Source organism: Oncorhynchus gorbuscha, linkage group LG01, assembly GCF_021184085.1.
Source record: "Oncorhynchus gorbuscha isolate QuinsamMale2020 ecotype Even-year linkage group LG01, OgorEven_v1.0, whole genome shotgun sequence".
Taxonomy (NCBI): Eukaryota; Metazoa; Chordata; class Actinopteri; order Salmoniformes; family Salmonidae; genus Oncorhynchus; species Oncorhynchus gorbuscha.
The window spans coordinates 9,729,789-9,752,288 of record NC_060173.1 but is presented as its reverse complement, the minus strand read 5'-3'; the positions used below and the strand labels follow the sequence as shown (position 1 = coordinate 9,752,288).

Below are 22,500 nucleotides of genomic sequence, written 5' to 3'. Positions count from 1 at the left end.
TCCCTCCCATCTCCATTCCTCCCTCCCCTCCTCATTCCTCCCTCCCCTCTCCATTCCTCCCTCCCATCTCCATTCCTCCCTCCCATCTCCATTCCTCCCTCCCATCCCATCCCTCCATTCCTCCCTCCCATCTCCATTCCTCCCTCCCATCTCCATTCCTCCCTCCCATCTCCATTCCTCCCTCCCATCCCCTCCCTCCCATCTCCATTCCTCCCTCCCATCTCCATTCCTCCCTCCCATCTCCATTCCTCCCACCCATCTCCATTCCTCCCTCCCATCTCCATTCCTCCCTCCCATCTCCATTCCTCCCTCCCATCTCCATTCCTCCCTCCCCTCTCCATTCCTCCCTCCCATCTCCATTCCTCCCTCCCCTCTCCATTCCTCCCTCCCCTCTCCATTCCTCCCTCCCCTCTCCATTCCTCCCTCCCATCTCCATTCCTCCCTCCCATCTCCATTCCTCCCTCCCATCTCCATTCCTCCCTCCCATCTCCATTCCTCCCTCCCCTCTCCATTCCTCCCTCCCCTCTCCATTCCTCCCTCCCCTCTCCATTCCTCCCTCCCATCTCCATTCCTCCCTCCCATCTCCATTCCTCCCTCCCATCTCCATTCCTCCCTCCCCTCCTCATTCCTCCCTCCCCTCTCCATTCCTCCCTCCCCTCTCCATTCCTCCCTCCCATCTCCATTCCTCCCTCCCATCTCCATTCCTCCCTCCCATCTCCATTCCTCCCACCCATCTCCATTCCTCCCTCCCATCTCCATTCCTCCCTCCCATCTCCATTCCTCCCTCCCATCTCCATTCCTCCCTCCCATCTCCATTCCTCCCTCCCATCTCCATTCCTCCCTCCCCTCCTCATTCCTCCCTCCCATCTCCATTCCTCCCTCCCATCTCCATTCCTCCCTCCCATCTCCATTCCTCCCTCCCCTCTCCATTCCTCCCTGCCATCTCCATTCCTCCCTCCCCTCTCCATTCCTCCCTCCCATCTCCATTCCTCCCTCCCATCTCCATTTCTCCCTCCCATCTCCATCCACCCGTCCCTCGTTCTCTCCATTCCTCCCTCCCATCTCCATTCCTCCCTCCCATCTCCATTCCTCCCTCCCATCTCCATTCCTCCCTCCCATCTCCATCCACCCGTCCCTCGTTCTCTCCATTCCTCCCTCCCATCTCCATTCCTCCCTCCCATCTCCATTCCTCCCTCCCATCTCCATTCCTCCCTCCCATCTCCATCCACCCGTCCCTCGTTCTCTCCATTCCTCCCTCCCATCTCCATTCCTCCCTCCCATCTCTATTCCTCCCTCCCATCTCCATCCACCCGTCCCTCATTCTCTCCATTCCTCCCTCCCATCTCCATCCACCCGTCCCTCGTTCTCTCCATTCCTCCCTCCCATCTCCATCCACCCGTCCCTCGTTCTCTCCATTCCTCCCTCCCATCTCCATCCATCCGTCCCTCGTTTTCTTCCCTTCATCCAGAGCTACATCCATTCGTCTGAGTCTCCTGTTCTCTCCGTCCCCTTCATAGGAATAATTGTAATATTGGGAGTGGTTTGGTGCTGGTTGTCCGAGCTGGCGTCACAGAAAGCAAGGTAGGAGGAAGGATACTTCTCTGTCTGTCGGTCGTCTGCACTTTGGCTACGTATCTAATATATAGATATTACTGTATGTAGTTCAGTAAAGTAAAATTAGATAGTCAAGTAAAGTATTCCTAAAGTCTCAGGGCCTTTCTTACAGATGAACCTTTTACTGCAGTGGGCTAAATCAGGGTCACCCAGAGTGTTTCTTGGTGATCTTTAAGAAATCTACTTTAAAACAAAAGTGAACACCTCACAAACATGGTTATGGGCTGTACCATGTCAGATATAGAGTTGAAATGTATTCCATTTTTAGTTTGCATCCCAATATATATATATACTGAACAAAAACATAAACACAACATGTAAAGTGTTGGTCCCATTTTTCATGAGCTAAAATAAAAGATCCCAGAAATGTTCCACATAAACAAAAAAGGTGTTTCTCTCAAATGTTGAGCACAAATTTATTTACATCCCAGTGAGCATTTCATCTCTGCAAAGATAATCCATCCACCTGACAGGTGTGGCATATTAATAAGTTGATTATACAGCATGATCATTACACAGGTTCACCTTGTGCTGGGGACAATAAAAGATCACTCTAAAATGTGCAGTTTTGTAATACAACACTATGCCACAGATGTCTCAGGTTTTGAGGGTGCAATTGGTATGCTGACTGCAGGAATGTCCACCAGAGCTGTTGCCAGAGAATTTAATGTTCTGTCTCTACCATAAACCGCCTCCAACGTTGCAGTACATGTAACAACGCCAGCCCAGGACCTCCACATCTGGCTTCTTCACCTGCGAGATCGTCTGAGGAGGGGGATGGGGGTGCTTAGAAGTATTTCTGTCTGTAATAAAGACCTTCTGTGAGGAAAAACGTATTCTGATTGGTTAGGGGTGGGTGGGCCAAGTGGTTGGGCCAATGCCCTCCCAGGCCCACCTATGGCTGCACCCCTGCCCAGTCATGTGAAATCCATCAATTAGGGAGTAATGAATGTATTGCCATTGACTGATTTTCTTATATGAACTGTAACTCAGTAAAATGTTTGAAATTGTTGCATGTTGCATTTATATTTTTGTTCAGTATTCATCACAGATGACTGAAATACAACAAAACCGTTTGATTTTGATACACCAGATTCTCAGCAAAAAAAAAAAAGTTTATTTATGATAAAATTATGAAAAATATGAATGACATTCCACCCATGAGGCCACTAGAGGTCGCTATGATCATTCGACTGCAGGAAAGGTCAACAGAGTTTTGTTTTGATCAGGTCCTGAGAATTGACCTAGGAGTGGCAATACACTTTTGTATAATTGAATAATTACTAGCTAGAGACTTCCAATTACAAAGGCACATTTATCGTGAGACATACAGCACATGCATAAAACATACCAAGTATTTTTGGGTGACAGACATGGGACAGATGGGCCATTTCATACAGTGTTCTCCAGTATGACATCACTGCTAGATTAGTGTTTGATTATTTGACTCTTTTCTATGTCCAAAATGTGTCTGAGTGTATTTAATGGGTGCACTAAGTGCTTGTGTGTGTGTGTGTGTCTCACAGTAAGTGTGCTTACACCTCTAAATGCTACCTCTGACTTCTCTCTCTGCGTCCTCAGGGGTGTGATATAGAACGGAACCCTATTCTGACTGTCACCGCGGCAACAGCTGTGCTTCTGATTCGTGGCTAGCTTGTTGAGAGGCCCGATGTTGAGCAGGTCAGATCAGTGACAAGTTACACCGACAAAAGACGGTAATGTCTGCTTATAGACAACTACCCTCCATCCCCACCCCCTTATCACATCGATCTGGGACGAACAACAGATCACACGCCATTTCTCTAATTCATCCATTGGAAGAGGAAATTCAGATGACAACTGTTCAGAAAACAGGAGCATGTTGAAAATGGAGAACTTCAGAAAACAGGAGATAAGTGTGCTCATAGTTCTGATGGAAAAGATGGACTCCTGTTCTGGGGGACACAGGTCTTCATGAAGCTGAGAACATAGGGTGGATACTTACATTTAATTGGATAGTACCTTTCCCCCATAAATCTAGCTGGTTCTGCCCCTGTGACATCTCATTCTGTCTCTGTCTCTCTGTCTGTCTCACGGGTCTTTACTATAGGGTGGCAGGGTGGCCTAGTGGTTAGAGCGTTGGACTAGTAACCGGAAGGTTGCAAGTTCAAATCCCGAGCTGACAAGGTACAAATCTGTTGTTCTACCCCTGAACAGGCAGTTAATTCCTAGGCTGTCATTGAAAATAAGATTTTTTTTCTTAACTGACTTACCTAGTTAAATAAAGGTCAAATGAACATGGGACTCAATTGGTCCTGAGTTTAAATGTCTTATACAACTCTCATCTTGTATGTTACTAAATGTAATTATTCATATGTTAATTGTTTGCTCATCTTTTAACAAGAACCACCTCTGCATCTTGCACATTTTGCTGAATTAAAAACTCTCAAATAAATAAATAAAATCCACATGATGTTGTAAATAAGTCCTAGTAGAATATTTCTGAAAATATAATTATATCTACACGTGTAATTCATTATTTAAAGGAATATGCCGAATACGTGAAATAATTTAATGTCTGTGCCCGTGTCTTGTGAATAGCTCAAACCATGGGGATTTTTCTCAATTAGAAGTAAATGAATAATGAAGACCTAGTATAGAGTTCTAGTTCTAGAGTGACAGATAATGAAGTCCTAGTATAGAGTTCTAGTTCTAGAGTGACAGATAATAAAGACCTAGTATAGAGTTCTAGTTCTAGAGTGACAGATAATGAAGACCTAGTATAGAGTTCTAGTTCTAGAGTGACAGATAATGAAGACCTAGTATAGAGTTCTAGTTCTAGAGTGACAGATAATGAAGACCTAGTATAGAGTTCTAGTTCTAGAGTGACAGATAATGAAGACCTAGTATAGAGTTCTAGTTCTAGAGTGACAGATAATGAAGACCTAGTATAGAGTTCTAGTTCTAGAGTGACAGATAATGAAGACCTAGTATAGAGTTCTAGTTCTAGAGTGACAGATAATGAAGACCTAGTATAGAGTTCTAGTTCTAGAGTGACAGATAATGAAGACCTAGTTTAGAGTTCTAGTTCTAGAGTGACAGATGCTTTTCCCCACAAAAAAAATGTTTAAAGGCAATAGTTAATTTATAAAGCATACGCTCTAAAATATTTTCTCATTAATTTACATTTACTTTAAAAATACAATGAGCGTTCCAGATGTCCTACCTACAGTGAATTTGTTATTAGTGAGGATGTTTAATCTGGGTTTTCAGAGTTGTGTAAATGCCTATTTGTTATGGTGTCCTCATTAAAGGGGGAAGTGTGTGCTAGTCTAGCAGCTGTTCTAATGCACCTGTCAGTCCTAGCCCGGTGTTTCAAGTCTATGTTTAACCAACCATCTCACCCACATACCAGTGTCCTGGCTATTTTTGTCCACAGTCACAGTCACTTCTTTTATTTACTGAACTTAACTTAGTGCACCGACAGACAGACTTGGGTTGAAATACTATTCTCAAATCATTTCAAAAACCCTTATTGGTGTTTGATTGAGCTTCCTGATTTAATGGACTAAAATAACAGCCCCCAAATGGCAAACCCCACCCATCTGTCACTCCAGGCAGGCTAAGCAAAACACTCACAGCATTTGTAAGAGTTAGACATGGTATTTGAACCTAGGTGTGTTGTCGGTAGAGTATGTATGGCTTCTGACTGCTTTGTCATGCAGTGACTGTATAATTATCCACCCAAATATGTCAAGTTAGCACGCCCTGTCTGTATTTTCTTCTTCTTCCACATCCCAGACTACACATCCCAGCTCACATCCCAGACTACACATCCCAGACTACACATCCCAGCTCACATGCCAAGCTACACTTCCCAGACTACACATCCCAGACTACACATCCCAGACTACACATCCCAGACTACACATCCCAGACTAAACATCCCAGCTCACATCCCAGACTACACATCCCAGACTACACATCCCAGACTACACATCCCAGACTACACATCCCAGCTCACATGCCAGACTACACATCCCAGACTACACATCCCAGACTATACATCCCAGACTACACATCCCAGACTACACATCCCAGTTCACATCCCAGACTACACATCCCAGACTACACATCCCAGCTCACATGCCAGACTACACATCCCAGACTACACATCTCAGACTATACATCCCAGACTACACATCCCAGACTACACATCCCAGCTCACATGCCAGACTACACATCCCAGACTACACATCCCAGCTCACATCCCAGACTACACATCCCAGCTCACATCCCAGACTACACATCCCAGACTACACATCCCAGCTCACATCCCAGACTACACATCCCAGCTCACATCCCAGACTACACATCCCAGCTCACATCCCAGACTACACATCCCAGCTCACATCCCAGACTAAACATCCCAGCTCACATCCCAGACTACACATCCCAGCTCACATCCCAGACTACACATCCCAGACTACACATCCCAGCTCACATGCCAGACTACACATCCCAGACTACACATCCCAGACTATACATCCCAGACTACACATCCCAGACTACACATCCCAGACTACACATCCCAGACTACACATGCCAGACTACACATCCCAGCTCACATCCCAGACTACCCATCCCAGACTACACATCCCAGCTCACATGCCAGACTACACATCCCAGCTCACATCCCAGACTAAACATCCCAGCTCACATCCCAGACTACACATCCCAGCTCACATCCCAGACTACACATCCCAGACTACACATTCCAGCTCACATGCCAGACTACACATCCCAGACTACACATGCCAGACTACACATCCCAGCTCACATCCCAGACTACCCATCCCAGACTACACATCCCAGACTACACATCCCAGCTCACATGCCAGACTACACATCCCAGACTACACATCCCAGCTCACATCCCAGACTACACATCCCAGACTACACATCCCAGACAACACATCCCAGACTACCCATCCCAGACTACACATCCCAGCTCACATGCCAGACTACACATCCCAGACTACACATCCCAGACTACACATCCCAGACTACACATCCCAGCTCACATCCCAGACTACACATCCCAGCTCACATGCCAAGCACGGCCACACTGTCTCTGATATGCCTTTGACCAGTTCACCCTTGAAGTCTGGGGCCCATGTTCTTTTTAAAGAGTCTCACAGTAGGAGTTCTGATCTTGGATCAGTTTGAACTTTGGGATCATAATGAACAACATCCCATGGAAGGGGACGGGGGTCGGGGAGGACTGACCCTAGATCAGCACTCCTAACCCAAGATGCTTTATGGATATTTTTTCGTACAGTAACACATTAACTGTATAAGAACCCTGTGTCATGTTTCGATAGTGTGATCTATGTATTTGAATATACTGTAGCAGCTTTTCATACAACAGACAAAGAACAGCGAATATTTAACCTTGAGCTTGTGAATGTCTCAAAATACCTAATGTACACACTGTTCATAACTGAATTGTTTCTGTTTTTAATCTACAAACACCTTAAATGTGGAGAGAAATGAAAGTGTTTTTTATAAGGGGGATGGATTTTCTTGGCTTGGGTTGGTCTTTCCACATGTTCTGAAATGTAATTTAAATTGTTTTTGTTTTTTTCTCGAAGGTACACAGCTAGAGAATGTTGACGGTCAGCATTCCATAGTTGAATGATGCTTGTGAACATACCAGAGATAGGATATTTAATTTGTGCTGTGTCTGGTCGTACGTGATGGTATGCCTGTGTGTGTGAACAGACGACTGGTAGACCATGAGGCAGCGAAACAAGTTTGATTGCAGAAGGCATTCTTGAAATTGGATTGTTATGTAAAATTATCGTCAATCGTTTTTTTGGGGGGGCAAATTCTAAATGTGTCTGGATTGAACAGTTTCGATTTGTCGCAAAAAAAAACGAGGCAGCATTTTAAACGTTTTAAATGATCTGTTTAACAACTGTGAAATTTTGTGACACATTAAAAGTCTTGCTACATTATAGTTAATAAGGCATGCTACATATAGTCTAAGAGAAGAAAAGTTACAAAGTTGACGTATGTTTATTAATATGAGGTTTCTGTTTTGACTTTGTGTTTGTTTGATTTGCATGGGGTCAGACGCGGTAGCGACTAATGTGGGAGAGAAATATGACTAAAATCTTCATTTGTCATAGCTTTGTAGAAAGTCTATTTTGAAAGAGCAGTGTATATTTCACAGCCAAATTATGTAAAAGTGTATTTATGGTGAGTTTATTAAGAAAACCAAGTAAGTGTTGGTAAGTGTTTTCTACCTCTGTTTTCAATACCTCTATGTTTATTTGAATAGTCTGTGCATGCAGGTAGAGGTTGTTTTTGGTGTTAGTACCCAGTATGAGTATGCTATTGTAAAAAATAAACAACCCACCAAAATCAATACTGATCCTCTGTTCACAAATGAATCTTGAATTTAGTTGTGGGACATCTTCTAATAGACAACAGTTTGTTTTCATTCAAGTTCGTAAATCTTCACAGACAAGGATGGAATCAAACCCAGTAGTAACACCTCCTCTACCAAATATCTTTCTGCTGCTAAACTTCCTGAACTTTAGTTCATATAAACGTTGTTTTAACCTGAACATGATTGTTTAAGCTTATTAAAACCTGTTTTGTCAAAACAAACATTACTGTGTGTATGTGAGTTATGAAGCATTTTGTTCCTTTTGACTTTGTGGTTTGGAATATACAGTAGTTGAATATACAGTAGTCATGGCTATGTTGTTACCTAGAGGTATATTATATAGTAGTCATGGCTTTGTTGTTACCTGGAGGTATATTATATAGTAGTCATGGCTTTGTTGTTACCTAGAGGTATATTATATACTAGTCATGGCTATGTTGTTACCTAGAGGTATTTATATACTAGTCATGGCTATGTTGTTACCTAGAGGTATATTATATAGTAGTCATGGCTATGTTGTTACCTAGAGGTATTTATATAGTAGTCATGGCTATGTTGTTACCTAGAGGTATATTATATAGTAGTCATGGCTATGTTGTTACCTGGAGGTATATTATATAGTAGTCATGGCTATGTTGTTACCTAGAGGTATATTATATAGTAGTCATGGCTATGTTGTTACCTGGAGGTATATTATATAGTAGTCATGGCTATGTTGTTAGCTAGAGGTATATTATATAGTAGGCATGGCTATGTTGTTACCTAGAGGTATATTATATAGTAGTCATGGCTATGTTGTTACCTAGAGGTATATCATATAGTAGTCATGGCTATGTTGTTACCTAGAGGTATATTATATAGTAGTCATGGCTATGTTGTTACCTAGAGGTATATTATATAGTAGTCATGGCTATGTTGTTACCACACCCAAAAGTGCTCGTTACATTTTGAATGCTTAGCAGGACAGGAAAATGGTCTAATTCACACACTTATCAAGAGAACATCCCTGGTCGTCCCTACTGCCTCTGATCTGGAGGACTCATTAAACAGAGAACATCCCTGGTCGTCCCTACTGCCTCTGATCTGGAGGACTCACTAAACAGAGAACATCCCTGGTCGTCCCTACTGCCTCTGATCTGGAGGACTCACTAAACAGAGAACATCCCTGGTCGTCCCTACCGGCTCTGATCTGGAGGACTCACTAAACACATGATTCCTTTGTAAATCATGTAAGTGTTGGAGTGTGCCCCTGGCTATCAGTATATTAATAAAAACTAGAAAATGTGGCAGTCTGCATTACTTAAACAGGACAGTTGAGCTAATTTTGACAAACAATATTAAATTAATTTAAACATATGAATTTTGTTTGGCATATTTTATCATCTCAGCCAATACTATTTAGTCAAATAATCATATGGTTTTAATTTTCGGACTCCCATTTCAAGGAAGTGACTGTGAGCAAAACCAAATGTCATTTACCATATTTTTTTGTACTAATTGTGTATAATATGGGAAATGACAAGGTTGTAAAATGTTGTTGACCTTCAAAACATTAATTAAATTACTAATATGTTGTTGCTTTACAATGTTATGAACTCTTGAAAAATATCCTCTACCAGGCGTTTGAGCTGCCCATTAAAGGAATGCTTATAAACCATGTAATCTTATAATCTCCACCTGGCATATCGAGAAGAGGACTGGCCACCCCTCAGAGCCTGGTTCCTCTCTACCCGGCACAGCCAGAAGAGGACTGGCCACCCCTCAGAGCCTGGTTCCTCTCTACCCGGCACAGCCAGAAGAGGACTGGCCACCCCTCAGAGCCTGGTTCCTCTCTACCCGGCACAGCCAGAAGAGGACAGAAGAGCTGGCCACCCCTCAGAGCCTGGTTCCTGGTTCCTCTACCCGGCACAGCCAGAAGAGGACTGGCCACCCCTCAGAGCCTGGTTCCTCTCTACCCGGCACAGCCAGAAGAGGACTGGCCACCCCTCAGAGCCTGGTTCCTCTCTACCCGGCACAGCCAGAAGAGGACTGGCCACCCCTCAGAGCCTGGTTCCTCTCTACCCGGCACAGCCAGAAGAGGACTGGCCACCCCTCAGAGCCTGGTTCCTCTCTACCCGGCACAGCCAGAAGAGGACTGGCCACCCCTCAGAGCCTGGTTCCTCTCTAGGTTTTCTTCTAGGTTCCTGCCTTTCTAGGGAGTTTTTCCTAGCCACCGTGCTTCTACACCTGCATTGCTTGTTTGGGGTTTTAGACTGGGTTTCTGTAAAGCACTCTGTGACATCAGCTGATGTAAAAAGGGCTTTATAAATACATTTGATTGATAATAAGTCAAAACTGGTGATAATGGACAATAGAGAAATATTGTTGTCTGTGCAATATTTTTGTCTGTGCAAATACAAAAAGCCTTTCAAATCGATATCAATATATACTGTGTGCCTGTTATCTTCTATATGTTTCACAATATCATTCAGTACATGTCATTTTACTGGTATTCTAAGCATATAAACCGTAAACACATACATTTACATGCATTTGAAAATTCTTCTTTTTTTTACACACAATTGTGTCATATTTTATCAACGTTTGATATCAGTCCTAATTTAACTAGGCCTATCTTCCATTAAGAGTAAACGGAGCAGACATAATGGAAATTAATGTATACTATCATTTGGAAGATTTTAAAAGTCTATGCAAATTCCAATACAAACTTAGTTTACTCTAATTGAGCAACTTAATTGGCTGGTGGGGATGTTTGCAATTCACAATCTATCACAGTTTTAGTCATTCAAACCAAAATGATTCATTTATGGCCTTTATTGAGGCTAAATATACATGTTATTTTCTTGGTGTACAGGTTAAAAGGTTAATGTGATCAAGAAAAATACATCTCGTTTATAACCAGTTGTTCTGGTTATATGACTTCTTCTCATTACAACCCGAAGACAACGTCACCAAGACGTCATGTGCCAAATGTTTCCCAATGGGTAACGGTAGAGCGTTTAAGGTTTTCAGAAGGAATCCCATTCATGAAATCACCAGCGCGACCGTGTCGGTGTCACACAGAGCGACGAGCGACTCTTTTCCCGGCTTCACATTACCCCCGGCCGTAATAACAACCAATACACTGAACTCTATGTCTGCGTTCCAAATCACACTTCCTTACATGGTCCACTACTTATGACCAGGGAATAGGGAATAGGGAATAGTGTTCTGTGTGGGACACAGACTCTATATCAGTGTCATTAAGTCTCTGACAACCAGGGAGTCATGTCAGACACACGAGGGGAGGCTCCGGATGTGCCAAGGATGCTGACGAGGTCTTCTATATTACACTCGTTACACAGAGACTTTACTAACACTCATGGTTTACTGAGATTGTATGTAACCTCAAGGGCCAGAATTAGCCTGACTGGCAGTTATACTGGACCGACGGTGAATATAGAAATGATCTTGATCTCCTGACTCAAGGGCAAGTGTCTGAGGAATGTTCTGGAATATATTCACTGTGTGATACATTTACTTATAATAATCACGTTGTAGGCCTCCCCGAGTGGCGATTTTTAAAACTCGGGTTCGACCCTAGGCTGTGTCACTCCCGGGCCGTGATCGGGTGTGCCATAGGGCAGCGCACAATTGGACCAGCGTCGTCCGGGTTAGGTGCGGGTTTGACCGGTGGTGCTTTACCTGGATCACCGTGCTCTAGTGACTCCTTGTGGAGGGCCGGGCGCCTGCAGGCTGACCTCCGGTCGTCAGTTGAACGGTGTTTCCTCCGACACATTGGTGCGGCTGGCGGGTCATGTTTCGCCTCTCCCGAGCCCGTTGGGGACTTGCAGCGATGAGACAAGATCGTAACTGCATCGCAATTGGATATCACAAAACTGGAGAGAAAAAGCATAAGAAAATACATCGTTATGATCCTGATTACATTTAGGCCGTTTTGAGCTATTTGGGAAAAAAAGTTAGAAAAACTTATACAAGGAGGGACATAACGCATTAAGACTAATAAGAAGTTATAAAGGCTCATACATGCTTATAACAAGTTGTTAAACATATAACTTAAAGTATTATTTTCTCTGAAGTGTGTTAAAACAACAAGAAGGAATCCTACCCGTGTTCTGTCTGGGGTACGACTATCCTGGACATTCTCTGTGTATGTGTCACAGTTATCCTGGACATTCTCTGTGTATGTGTCACAGTTATCCTGGACATTCTCTGTGTATGTGTCACAGTTATCCTGGACATTGTCTGTGTATGTGTCACAGTTATCCTGGACATTCTCTGTGTATGTGTCACAGTTATCCTGGACATTCTCTGTGTATGTGTCACAGTTATCTTGGACATTCTCTGAGTATGTGTCACAGTTATCCTGGACATTCTCTGTGTATGTGTCACAGTTATCCTGGACATTCTCTGTATATGTGTCACAGTTATCCTGGACATTCTGTGTATGTGTCACAGTTATCTGGACATTGTATATGTGTCACAGTTATTCTTGTCTGTGCATGTGTCACAGTTGTCCTGGACTTCTCTGTGTACTATCTTGCATTCTCTGATGCTTACCCATTCTCTGTCACAGGATAGCTTACCCTGTCACTCTGTGTGTGTGTGTGTCAGACCTGGTTTCAAACAGTATTTTAAATAACTTAAAATACTTCAACTGGGCTTGTCTGGCACAATGGAACCAATAAAATAGTCACAAAAGTGCTGTCCCAGCATCAGCCAGTTTACACCAAGCGCTAAACATGTGACTTTCGTGGTCTGATCAATATGATACAATCACTTTTCCAAGGTTTGTTGCATATAGAGTCTCTTATCCATCCCACTGTGTCCCCATTGTGACCAGATTAGCTGGTGCCTCCCTGTATGCAAAGTAACTGGCAGATACTATTTTAAAATAATATTTATTTATTTTAAACACAATCACTGATGGCATAAGTCAATGGTGCCACCTGTCAATGATTTTAGAGGGTCGGTTTAATGACGATTTAAATGGTTTGACCATCCAGATTTGTTTACGCGAGATTGATATCCAGACAACAATGCCTGTTAATCGTCTACACCTGCCTATAAATGTGGGCACATAAACTTTTTATAATGATGTTATTGATAAGTTATTTTAGGCTAATGACATAACAACATACAGCCAATCACTCTGTTGAACATTCTCAGAGCTGTAGGTCACTTAGACAACAGCCGACTTTGCAGACTAATGTCTGGTCTAAATATCATTATTTGATGTTAGCGTTTATGGTATTTGCCTGGCATGACATAATATGACATCTATGTTTCCCTCAGCTCCCTCTGCCCGTGAGGAGGTCAGGGGTCATTTGACCTCTGGTCAACAATTGCAGAGCTGCATTGAAAGGGACACTAGTCTTCATGGAGGAAAGCATTGTTGACCTCTGTGAGATTGTTTATTGACAATACATATTTCACAGAGAGGTGGCACATAATTGTGAACCATACGTAATGACAATGACTTTCGTAGCCCGATGAACAACTAGCAATATGACCTCATGGCTCATAATCAAGCTTCCCAAATCTCTCTCTCTCTCCCTCTCTAACCCTCTCCCTCTCTCTCTCTCTTTCTCTCTCTCTCTCTCTCCCTCTCTCACCCTCTCCCTCTCTCTCTCTCTTTCTCTCTCTTTCTCTCTCACCCTCTCCCTCTCTCACCCTCTCTCTCTTTCTCTCTTTCTCTCTCTCTTTCTCTCTCTTTCTCTCTTTCTCTCTCACTCCTCTCTCTCTCTCTCTCTCTCTCTCTCTCGCTCTCTCTCTCTCTTTCTCTCTCTCTTTCTCTCTCTCTCTTTCTCTCTTTCTCTCTCTCCTCTCTCTCTCTCTCTCTCTCTCTCTTTCTCTCTTTCTTTCTCTCTCTCTCTCTCTCTCTCTCTCTCTCTTTCCCTCTCTCTCTCTCTCTCTCTCTCTCTCTCTCTCTCTCTCTCTCTCTCTCTCTCTCTCTCTCTCTCTCTCTCTCTCTCTCTCTGTCTCTCTCTCTCTCTCTCCCAGTCAACTCTCTCTCACCCTCCCTCTCTCACCCTCTCTCTCTCTCTCTCTCTCTCTCTCTCTCTCTCTCTCTCTCTCTCTCTCTCTCTCTCTCTCTCTCTCTCTCTCTCTCTCTCTCTCCCAGTCAACTCTCTCTCTCACCCTCCCTCTCTCTCTCTCTCTCCTCTCTCTCTCTCTCACCCTCACCCTCTCCCTCTCTCTCTCTCTCTCCCTCTCAACTCTCTCTCTCCCTCTCTCTCTCTCTCGGAGATAAAGATAATCCCTATCAGTTTAAATATTCTTAAAATTATTTAGCAATTTGGTAAAAGGTGCAAAAGGACAACATAACCATCAGAGGCTAAACACAGAAGCCCCATTTATACCTGGTGCTGACATCCGCCCTTTGTCCTGATCTTGTCCAAATTCTGATTTTGCCCACATCTGCAGGTGTAGATTATTTAAATGACACACTGTGATCTGATTGTGATCCGATCTTTCTGACCACCTCCAGAGTTAGTCAGGCAATGTGTTATTTGTGTCTGGATATCAATACAAGTGTAAACAGGTCTGGATGATCAAACTATAATAAATCATCATTATACCGGTCTCTAAAATCATGGCATCAGCAATTGTCTTAAATAAATACATTACCGATCAAAAGTTTTAGAACAGCTACTCATTCAAAGGTTTTTCTTTATTTTTACTATTTTATACATTGTAGAATAATATTTAAGCCATCAAAACTATGAAATACAAACACATATGGAATAAATTAGTAACCAAAAATTGTTAAACTGTCACGCCTTGGTCATTGTATCTTGTGTTTTTGTTATATGTTTGGGTAGGCCAGGGTGTGACATGGGTTTATATGTTGTATTTCGTATTGGGGTTTGTATTAATTGGGAGTGTGTATTATTTAGGGGTGTGTCTAGTTAGGCTTGGCTGCCTGAGGCGATTCCTAATTAGAGTCAGCTGATTCTCGTTGTCTCGGATTGGGAACCGTATTTAGGTAGCCTGAGTGCGCGTTGTATTTACCGGGTTACTGCCCTGGCCTCGCCAGCGCCAGCTGTGGGTGATTGTACCTGTCTTTGTGTTAGTCACCAGATAGGCTGTAATTAGTTTCACTTGTTTGTTGTTTTTGTATTTTCAGTTATTTAATGTACAGCATTTTCTTCATTAAAAGTCATGAGTAACCTACACGCTGCATTTCGGTCTGACTCTCTACAAACAACAGACGAAGTTCGTTACATAAACAAATGAATATATTTTTTATATATTTCAGATTCTTCAAACAGGCCGTCTTTGCCTTGATGACAGCTTTGCACACTTTTGGTATTCTGTCAACCAGCTTCAGGAGTTCCCACATATGCTGAGCACTTGTTGGTTGCTTTTCCTTCACTCGGCGGTCCGACTCATCCCAAACCATCTCAATTTGGTTTAGGTCGGGGTATTGTGGAGGCCAGGTCATCTGATGCAGAACTCCATCACTCTCCCTCTTGGTCAAATAGCCCTTACACAGCCTGGAGGTGTGTTGGGTCATTGTCCTGTTGAAAAATACATTATAGTCGCTAAGTTTTAGTCTTTCCCTGTTCCAGTCCTTCCCCTGATTAGACTCCCTACTTTGTGATCCGTTCCTGTTCCGTCGGTTCCTTGTTTTGTATTCCAAGCCCAAACCAGATGGGACGGCGTATCGCTGCAGAATGCCATGCTGGTTAAGTGAGCCTAAATCCCAGACAGTGTCACCAGCAAAGCACCCCCACACCATAACACCTCTTCCTCCGTGCTTTACAGTGGGACATACACATACAGAGGTCATCCATTTACCCACACCGCGTCTCAAAAAGACACAGCGGTTGGAACCAAAAATATCAGATTTGGACTCCAGGCCAAATTTCCACCAGTCTAATGTCCATTGCTCGTGTTTCTTGGCCCTAGCAAGACTCTTCTTATTATTTGTGACCTTTAATAGTGGTTTCTTTGCAGCAATTTGACCACGAAGGCCTGATTCACAGTCTCTTCTGAGTAGTTGATGGTGAAATGTGTCTGTTACTTGTACTCTGTGAAGCATTTATTTGCCATTTCTGAGGCTGGTAACTCTAATGAACTTATCCTCTGCAGCAGAGGTAACTCTGGGTCTTCCTTTCCTGTGGTGGTCCTCATGAGATCCAGTTTCATCACAGCGCTGGATGGTTTTTGCGACTGCAGTTGAAGGAATGTTCAAAGTTCTTGACATTTTCCATATTGACTGACCTTCATGTTTTAAAGTAATGAAGGACTGTCATTTCTCTTTGCTTATTTGAGCTGTTCTTGCCATAATATGGACTTTGTCTTTTACCAGATAGGGCTATCTTCTGCATACCACTCCTACCTTGTCACAACACAACTGATTGGCTAAAACTCATTATAAAGGAAAGAAATTCCACAAATAAACTTTTAAGAAGGCACACCTGTTAATTAAAAGACATTCCAGGTGACTACCTCATGAAGCTGGTTGAGATAATGCCAAGAGTGTGCAAAGCTGTCATCAAGGCAAAGGGTGGCTATTTGAAGAATCTCAAATGTAAAATATATTTAAATTTGTTTAACACTTTTTTGGTTACTACATGATTCCATATGTGTTATTTCATAGTTTTGATGTCTTCACTGTTATTCTTCAATATAGAAAATAGTAAAAGTAAAGAAAAACCCTTGAATAATTAGATGTTCTAAAACTTTGGACCGGTAGTGAACATTCACATTATTTTTAAAGAATATCTGTGAAAGAATTTGCATACAGGGAGGCACCAGCTAATTTAGTCACTATGCGGAAACATTGAATGGATACTATTTTAAATATTATGTGTGGACATGACACCACAAACCTCGATCAGATAGGCTACTGATTTGTTGATGTCAGCTCACGGTGTAAACAAGGCTTTTGTGTGGGACATTCATCAATAATAAATAATGTTTAAAGGATTTAACAAAGTGGTAAAAGGCCAACAGGCGAAATAACAACATGAATATAGTATCGCCTCATCCACAACGACATGAGCCACATATTAAAACCCACTTGATTTTAGGATGCGTCATTATCTTTTCTTGTCTAAATTGTTTAACAATTCAGGAGCTCGAGCCCTGATCATAACACACTAGGCTACTTTACAACAACCAAGAAGTCCCGGCATCCCACCACCCAAAGTGGAGTGGCTAAAAATACCGCGCGCTGTCACAACTGTTGCGCTGGGTGGGGGTCCACCAATCACTGCCCGATCATCCTTTACGGCCAATCCTGACTCACCCCGTTATCCATATGGATTAGAAAATAGCCTATGATTGTAGTTATGACTATGGGGTCTACGACGGGTGTGACGTGACCCCCATGGTCTCTTTATATACCCCACTCTTTGCCCACCTCACATCATTCAAGTTTAACCAACAGACTCCAGTGAACTACATTGCTACTCTACTCCTCAAGTGCTACAGAGCGAATTGGACTGAAGGACCATTTTTCAAAAAGCGACATTCTTCTCTGAGCATATCTATTAAGAGGCAGCGACTACATTTGTCAAGCCACTGCCAATTAAAAACCCGCGACAGGCTGCGTTGCAGTAACAAGGGCTGTAAATCGGATCAATTCATCATTGTCCTGACAAGAAGAGGCTTCTTCACGAGGACATCCGAAAAGTCTCCGGGACACTTTTTTTATTTATTTTTAAACTCTCTTCTCCCAAGTTTTGAACTTTTACCACAGCAAGTGCGCTCGAGCTTGACATCGACACGCTAAACTTTTTTTTGCAGATAACTTCACACATCGGTCTGACTTGCTGTATAAAAAGGGACACACGGAAAACCGCCAACATGACGAGCAATAACACACATTACTACGACGACAGCCAGCCACCGCAGCACTACCAGGGAACTGACAACTTCGAGGGGGACGAGGAAGACGAGATGCCGGCTACGGAGAAAGACCTTGCCGAGGATGCACCATGGAAGAAAATCCAACAGAACACATTTACAAGATGGTGCAACGAGCATCTCAAGTGTGTCAACAAGACCGTGACAGACCTCCAGAAGGATTTTGGCGACGGGTTAAAGCTCATTGGGCTCCTGGAGGTTCTGAGCCAGAAAAAGATGTACAAAAAACACCACACCAGACCCAACTTCCGACAGATGAAATTGGAAAATGTGTCCGTCGCTCTGGAATTTTTGGACAGGGAACACATCAAGCTGGTGTCTATTGGTAAGTGACAAGTGAGCTTTTGGGGTTGGAATGTTTTTAATTAATTTTTGAGAGAGAGAAAGGGAAAGGGAAAGAAAGAAAGAGGAATAGGGGGCTGGAATGTTTTTAATTCATCTTTGAGAGACAGAGCGAGAAAGAGAGAGAGAGAAAGAGAGAGACAGAGAGAGAGAGAGAGAAAGAGAGAGGGAGAGAGAGAGAGAGAGAGAGAGAGAGAGAGAGAGAGAGAGGAGAGAGACAGAGCAAGAGAAAGAGAGAGTGAGAGAGAGAGAGGGAGAGAGACAGAGAGTACGAGAGAGAGAAAGAGAGAGTGTGAGAGAGAGAGAGGGATACAGAGAGAGAGAGGCAGAGAGAGAGAGAGAGAGAGAGAGAGAGAGAGAGAGAGAGAGAGAGAGAGAGAGAGAGAGAGAGAGAGAGAGAGAGAGAGAGGGAGAGGGAGAGACACACAGAGAGAGTGAGAGAGAGGGAGACACACACAGAGAGAGTGAGAGAGAGGGAGACACACACAGAGAGAGTGAGAGAGAGGGAGACACACAGAGAGAGAGAGAGAGAGACAGAGAGAGAGGGAGACACACACAGAGAGTGAGAGAGAGGGAGACACACACAGAGAGAGAGAGAGAGGAGACACACACAGAGAGAGAGAGAGAGAGAGAGAGGGAGACACACACAGAGAGAGTGAGAGAGAGGGAGACACACAGAGAGAGAGAGAGAGAGACAGAGAAAGAGAAAGAAAGACAATGGAATATGAATAAGGGGAGGGTGCGAGTCCAGTACATAATCTAGACAGGCCAGACAGGATGGAGCAGCACATTATTTTGTCAAAATGTTACAAAGTTATTATTAATTAGTACATTGTAAATTAGTTATTGACTGTCAGTGTCATTTCACAAAATCTTTGGGCTTTGCCTTATGATGGCATGCAAATGACTCTGTGATGAATACACGTAACCCTCCGTGCATCAGTCACATAACACTTACTAGAACAGGGGAATAATGGGTTTTTCACAATAGCAGACCTTAGATTGTCGACCACATATTATTGAGAGAGACCCGTTTGAATTGTTCTGCTGAGTAACTCAGCCTGAGCCTAAACATCCATCTACACCTCAGTATTATGCCACTTCCTGTCAACCCAGCTTGTCAGGTGCTCTACAGTCTGATGCATGGCTTTCACAAAATGGCCGTTGGTCAGCCATCTCTATGGAAACTCTTACAGCATAGGTACCATTGAGATCACTGGCTGATGTCCAAGACACTCTGTCCACCCTGGACGATGTCAGGCCAAGACACTCTGTCCACCCTGGACGATGTCAGGGTCAAGACACGCTGTCCACCCTGGACGATGTCAGGCCAAGACACTCTGTCCACCCTGGACGATGTCAGGGCCAAGACACTCTGTCCACCCTGGACGATGTCAGGCCAAGACACGCTGTCCACCCTGGACGATGTCAGGCCAAGACACGCTGTCCACCCTGGACGATGTCAGGCCAAGACACGCTGTCCACCCTGGACGATGTCAGGCCAAGACACACTGTCCACCCTGGACGATGTCAGGCCAAGACACACTGTCCACCCTGGACGATGTCAGGCCAAGACACGCTGTCCACCCTGGACGATGTCAGGGCCAAGACACTCTGTCCACCCTGGACGATGTCAGGCCAAGACACGCTGTCCACCCTGGACGATGTCAGGCCAAGACACGCTGTCCACCCTGGACGATGTCAGGGCCAAGACACTCTGTCCACCCTGGACGATGTCAGGCCAAGACACGCAGTCCACCCTGGACGATGTCAGGGCCAAGACACTCTGTCCACCCTGGACGATGTCAGGCCAAGACACGCTGTCCACCCTGGACGATGTCAGGCCAAGACACGCTGTCCACCCTGGACGATGTCAGGTCAAGACACTCTGTCCACCCTGGACGATGTCAGGGCCAAGACACTCTGTCCACCCTGGACGATGTCAGGCCAAGACACGCTGTCCACCCTGGACGATGTCAGGCCAAGACACGCTGTCCACCCTGGACGATGTCAGGGCCAAGACACTCTGTCCACCCTGGACGATGTCAGGCCAAGACACGCTGTCCACCCTGGACGATGTCAGGCCAAGACACGCTGTCCACCCTGGACGATGTCAGGCCAAGACACGCTGTCCACCCTGGACGATGTCAGGCCAAGACACGCTGTCCACCCTGGACGATGTCAGGGCCAAGACACTCTGTCCACCCTGGACAATGTCAGGGCCAAGACACGCTGTCCACCCTGGACGATGTCAGGCCAAGACACACTGTCCACCCTGGACGATGTCAGGGTCAAGACACGCTGTCCACCCTGGACTTTCATGTCCATCTATAGTGTTTTTCTCAGACTATTACAGTGGTACTGTCAGGCTGGGTTCTGGGCTCTGCTGGGTGGAAATTCACTAGGACTGTGTTAATGAGAAAGACACACACACACACATCACACCCCCATCTCACTCCACAAACACTCCACACCTCATAATCACACCAGTTAAAGGTCAGAAGAGTCATGCCAGAAGAAGTTTGTTCGGTGGAGAGGAAGGGGTGGACAGCCAGTCCCTGTTCCCAGACATGTAAGGACTGTAGGATCATTCTTGTGATCATTGTCATGTCATTGATTTCCTTGTTGACTGTCAGGATGCTCCCAGATTTCCTATGGTGGTTTAGTTGGCTACATAGCCCATACAGACCAGCTTAACAGTAGGTGCTTGGTTATCCTCTGGGATCCCTCTGTGTGTGGAGGGGAGGGTTAGGCTGGCTGAGGGCATGTGTCCTGGTTTGGGATAAGAGTGATAAGCATGGAGGTATTGTGTCCCCAGAGGTAGCTAAGCCCTGGGAGGAATAATTGAGTTATAGATAGCTGGACCCTGACCCCTGGACATTGCACATCCTTCCTTCAGGGATTTAGATGGTGTGGCAGGGTAGCCTAGTGGTTAGAGTGTTGGACTAGTAACCAAAAGGTTGCAAGTTCAAATCTCTAAGCTGACAAGGAAAAAATCTGTCGTTCTACCCCTGAACAAGGCTTTTAACCCACTGTTCCTAGGCCTTCATTGAAAATAAGAATTTGTTCTTTTAACTGACTTGCCCAGTTATATAAAGGTAAAATACATTTTTAAAAATGGAGAGAGCTAGATACACAGAGTGTGTGAGGTCTATGTTTGGGAGGTCATGTTGTCACAGTCATAGAAGTACCTCAGGATTGACCCATGTCTCCGAACAGGAGAAGCTCCAGAAATCCTGTTTAATTTCATTTCTTTCAGTGTTTCTCATTTCTCTAGTTTAGGTTTAGTATGTCAGTTGGTTATTACTGCATGGTCGGGAACTAGAAGCACAAGCATTTCGCTACACTCGCATTAACATCTGCTAACCACGTTTATGTGACCAATAACATCTGCTAACCATGTGTATGTGACCAATAACATCTGCTAACGATGTGTATGTGACCAATAACATCTGCTAACGATGTGTATGTGACCAATAACATCTGCTAACCATGTGTATGTGACCAATAACATCTGCTAACCCTGTGTATGTGACCAATAACATCTGCTAACCATGTGTATGTGACCAATATGTGACCAATAACATCTGCTAACCATGTGTATGTGACCAATAACATCTGCTAACCATGTGTATGTGACCAATAACATCTGCTAACCATGTGTATGTGACCAATAACATCTGCTAACCCTGTGTATGTGACCAATAACATCTGCTAACCATGTGTATGTGACCAATAACATCTGCTAACCATGTGTATGTGACCAATAACATCTGCTAACCATGTGTATGTGACCAATAACATCTGCTAACCATGTGTATGTGACCAATAACATCTGCTAACCCTGTATGTGACCAATAACATCTGCTAACCATGTGTATGTGACCAATAACATCTGCTAACCCTGTATGTGACCAATAACATTTGATTTGATTTGAGTGTGTTTACTTAAACTATCTCATCATTAAGGTTTTGGACTAGAGAAGAGAAACCTGGCCTCATATTTCACTAACAATTAGAGTTATTAAACAGCTGACCGCCTGTCTCTCTGCCACGCTGACTGATTACTCTCCCTCCACGCGGCCCGGTGAAATTCCTGGTGTGACCGCCTTTTTGATCGGGGGGTTGTGAAGGGCATGGCAAGTGTATGTGTGTCATGATGCCCGAGGGAACTCTCTTCGGCTATCGACCTCACGCCTAAGGAATGTCCCAAGGTTTTTGCAGTATAG

The 22,500-nt window shown here is 44.1% G+C and overlaps 2 protein-coding genes across 7 annotated transcripts in view; both read left to right on the top strand.

Moving 5' to 3' along the window:
• LOC124032302 (coiled-coil domain-containing protein 136-like) overlaps positions 1–7,624 on the top strand; it is a 70,683-nt gene extending 63,059 nt beyond the window's left edge. For 4 of the 5 annotated variants that reach the window (XM_046344623.1, XM_046344605.1, XM_046344596.1 and 1 more), the window contains 2 exons: positions 1,469–1,581; positions 3,196–7,624. In XM_046344623.1, the coding sequence (XP_046200579.1) occupies positions 1,469–1,581; positions 3,196–3,208 (126 nt within the window). In that variant the 3' untranslated portion in view covers positions 3,209–7,624. The remainder of the gene's footprint in view (positions 1–1,468; positions 1,582–3,195) is intronic. The other variant, XR_006838256.1, reaches the window with a different exon arrangement.
• A 9,773-nt stretch (positions 7,625–17,397) lies between these two features.
• LOC124032290 (filamin-C-like) overlaps positions 17,398–22,500 on the top strand; it is a 50,197-nt gene continuing 45,094 nt past the window's right edge. The window contains exon 1 of one of the 2 annotated variants that reach the window (XM_046344563.1): positions 17,398–18,254. In XM_046344563.1, the coding sequence (XP_046200519.1) occupies positions 17,870–18,254 (385 nt within the window). In that variant the 5' untranslated portion in view covers positions 17,398–17,869. The remainder of the gene's footprint in view (positions 18,255–22,500) is intronic. The other variant, XM_046344573.1, reaches the window with a different exon arrangement.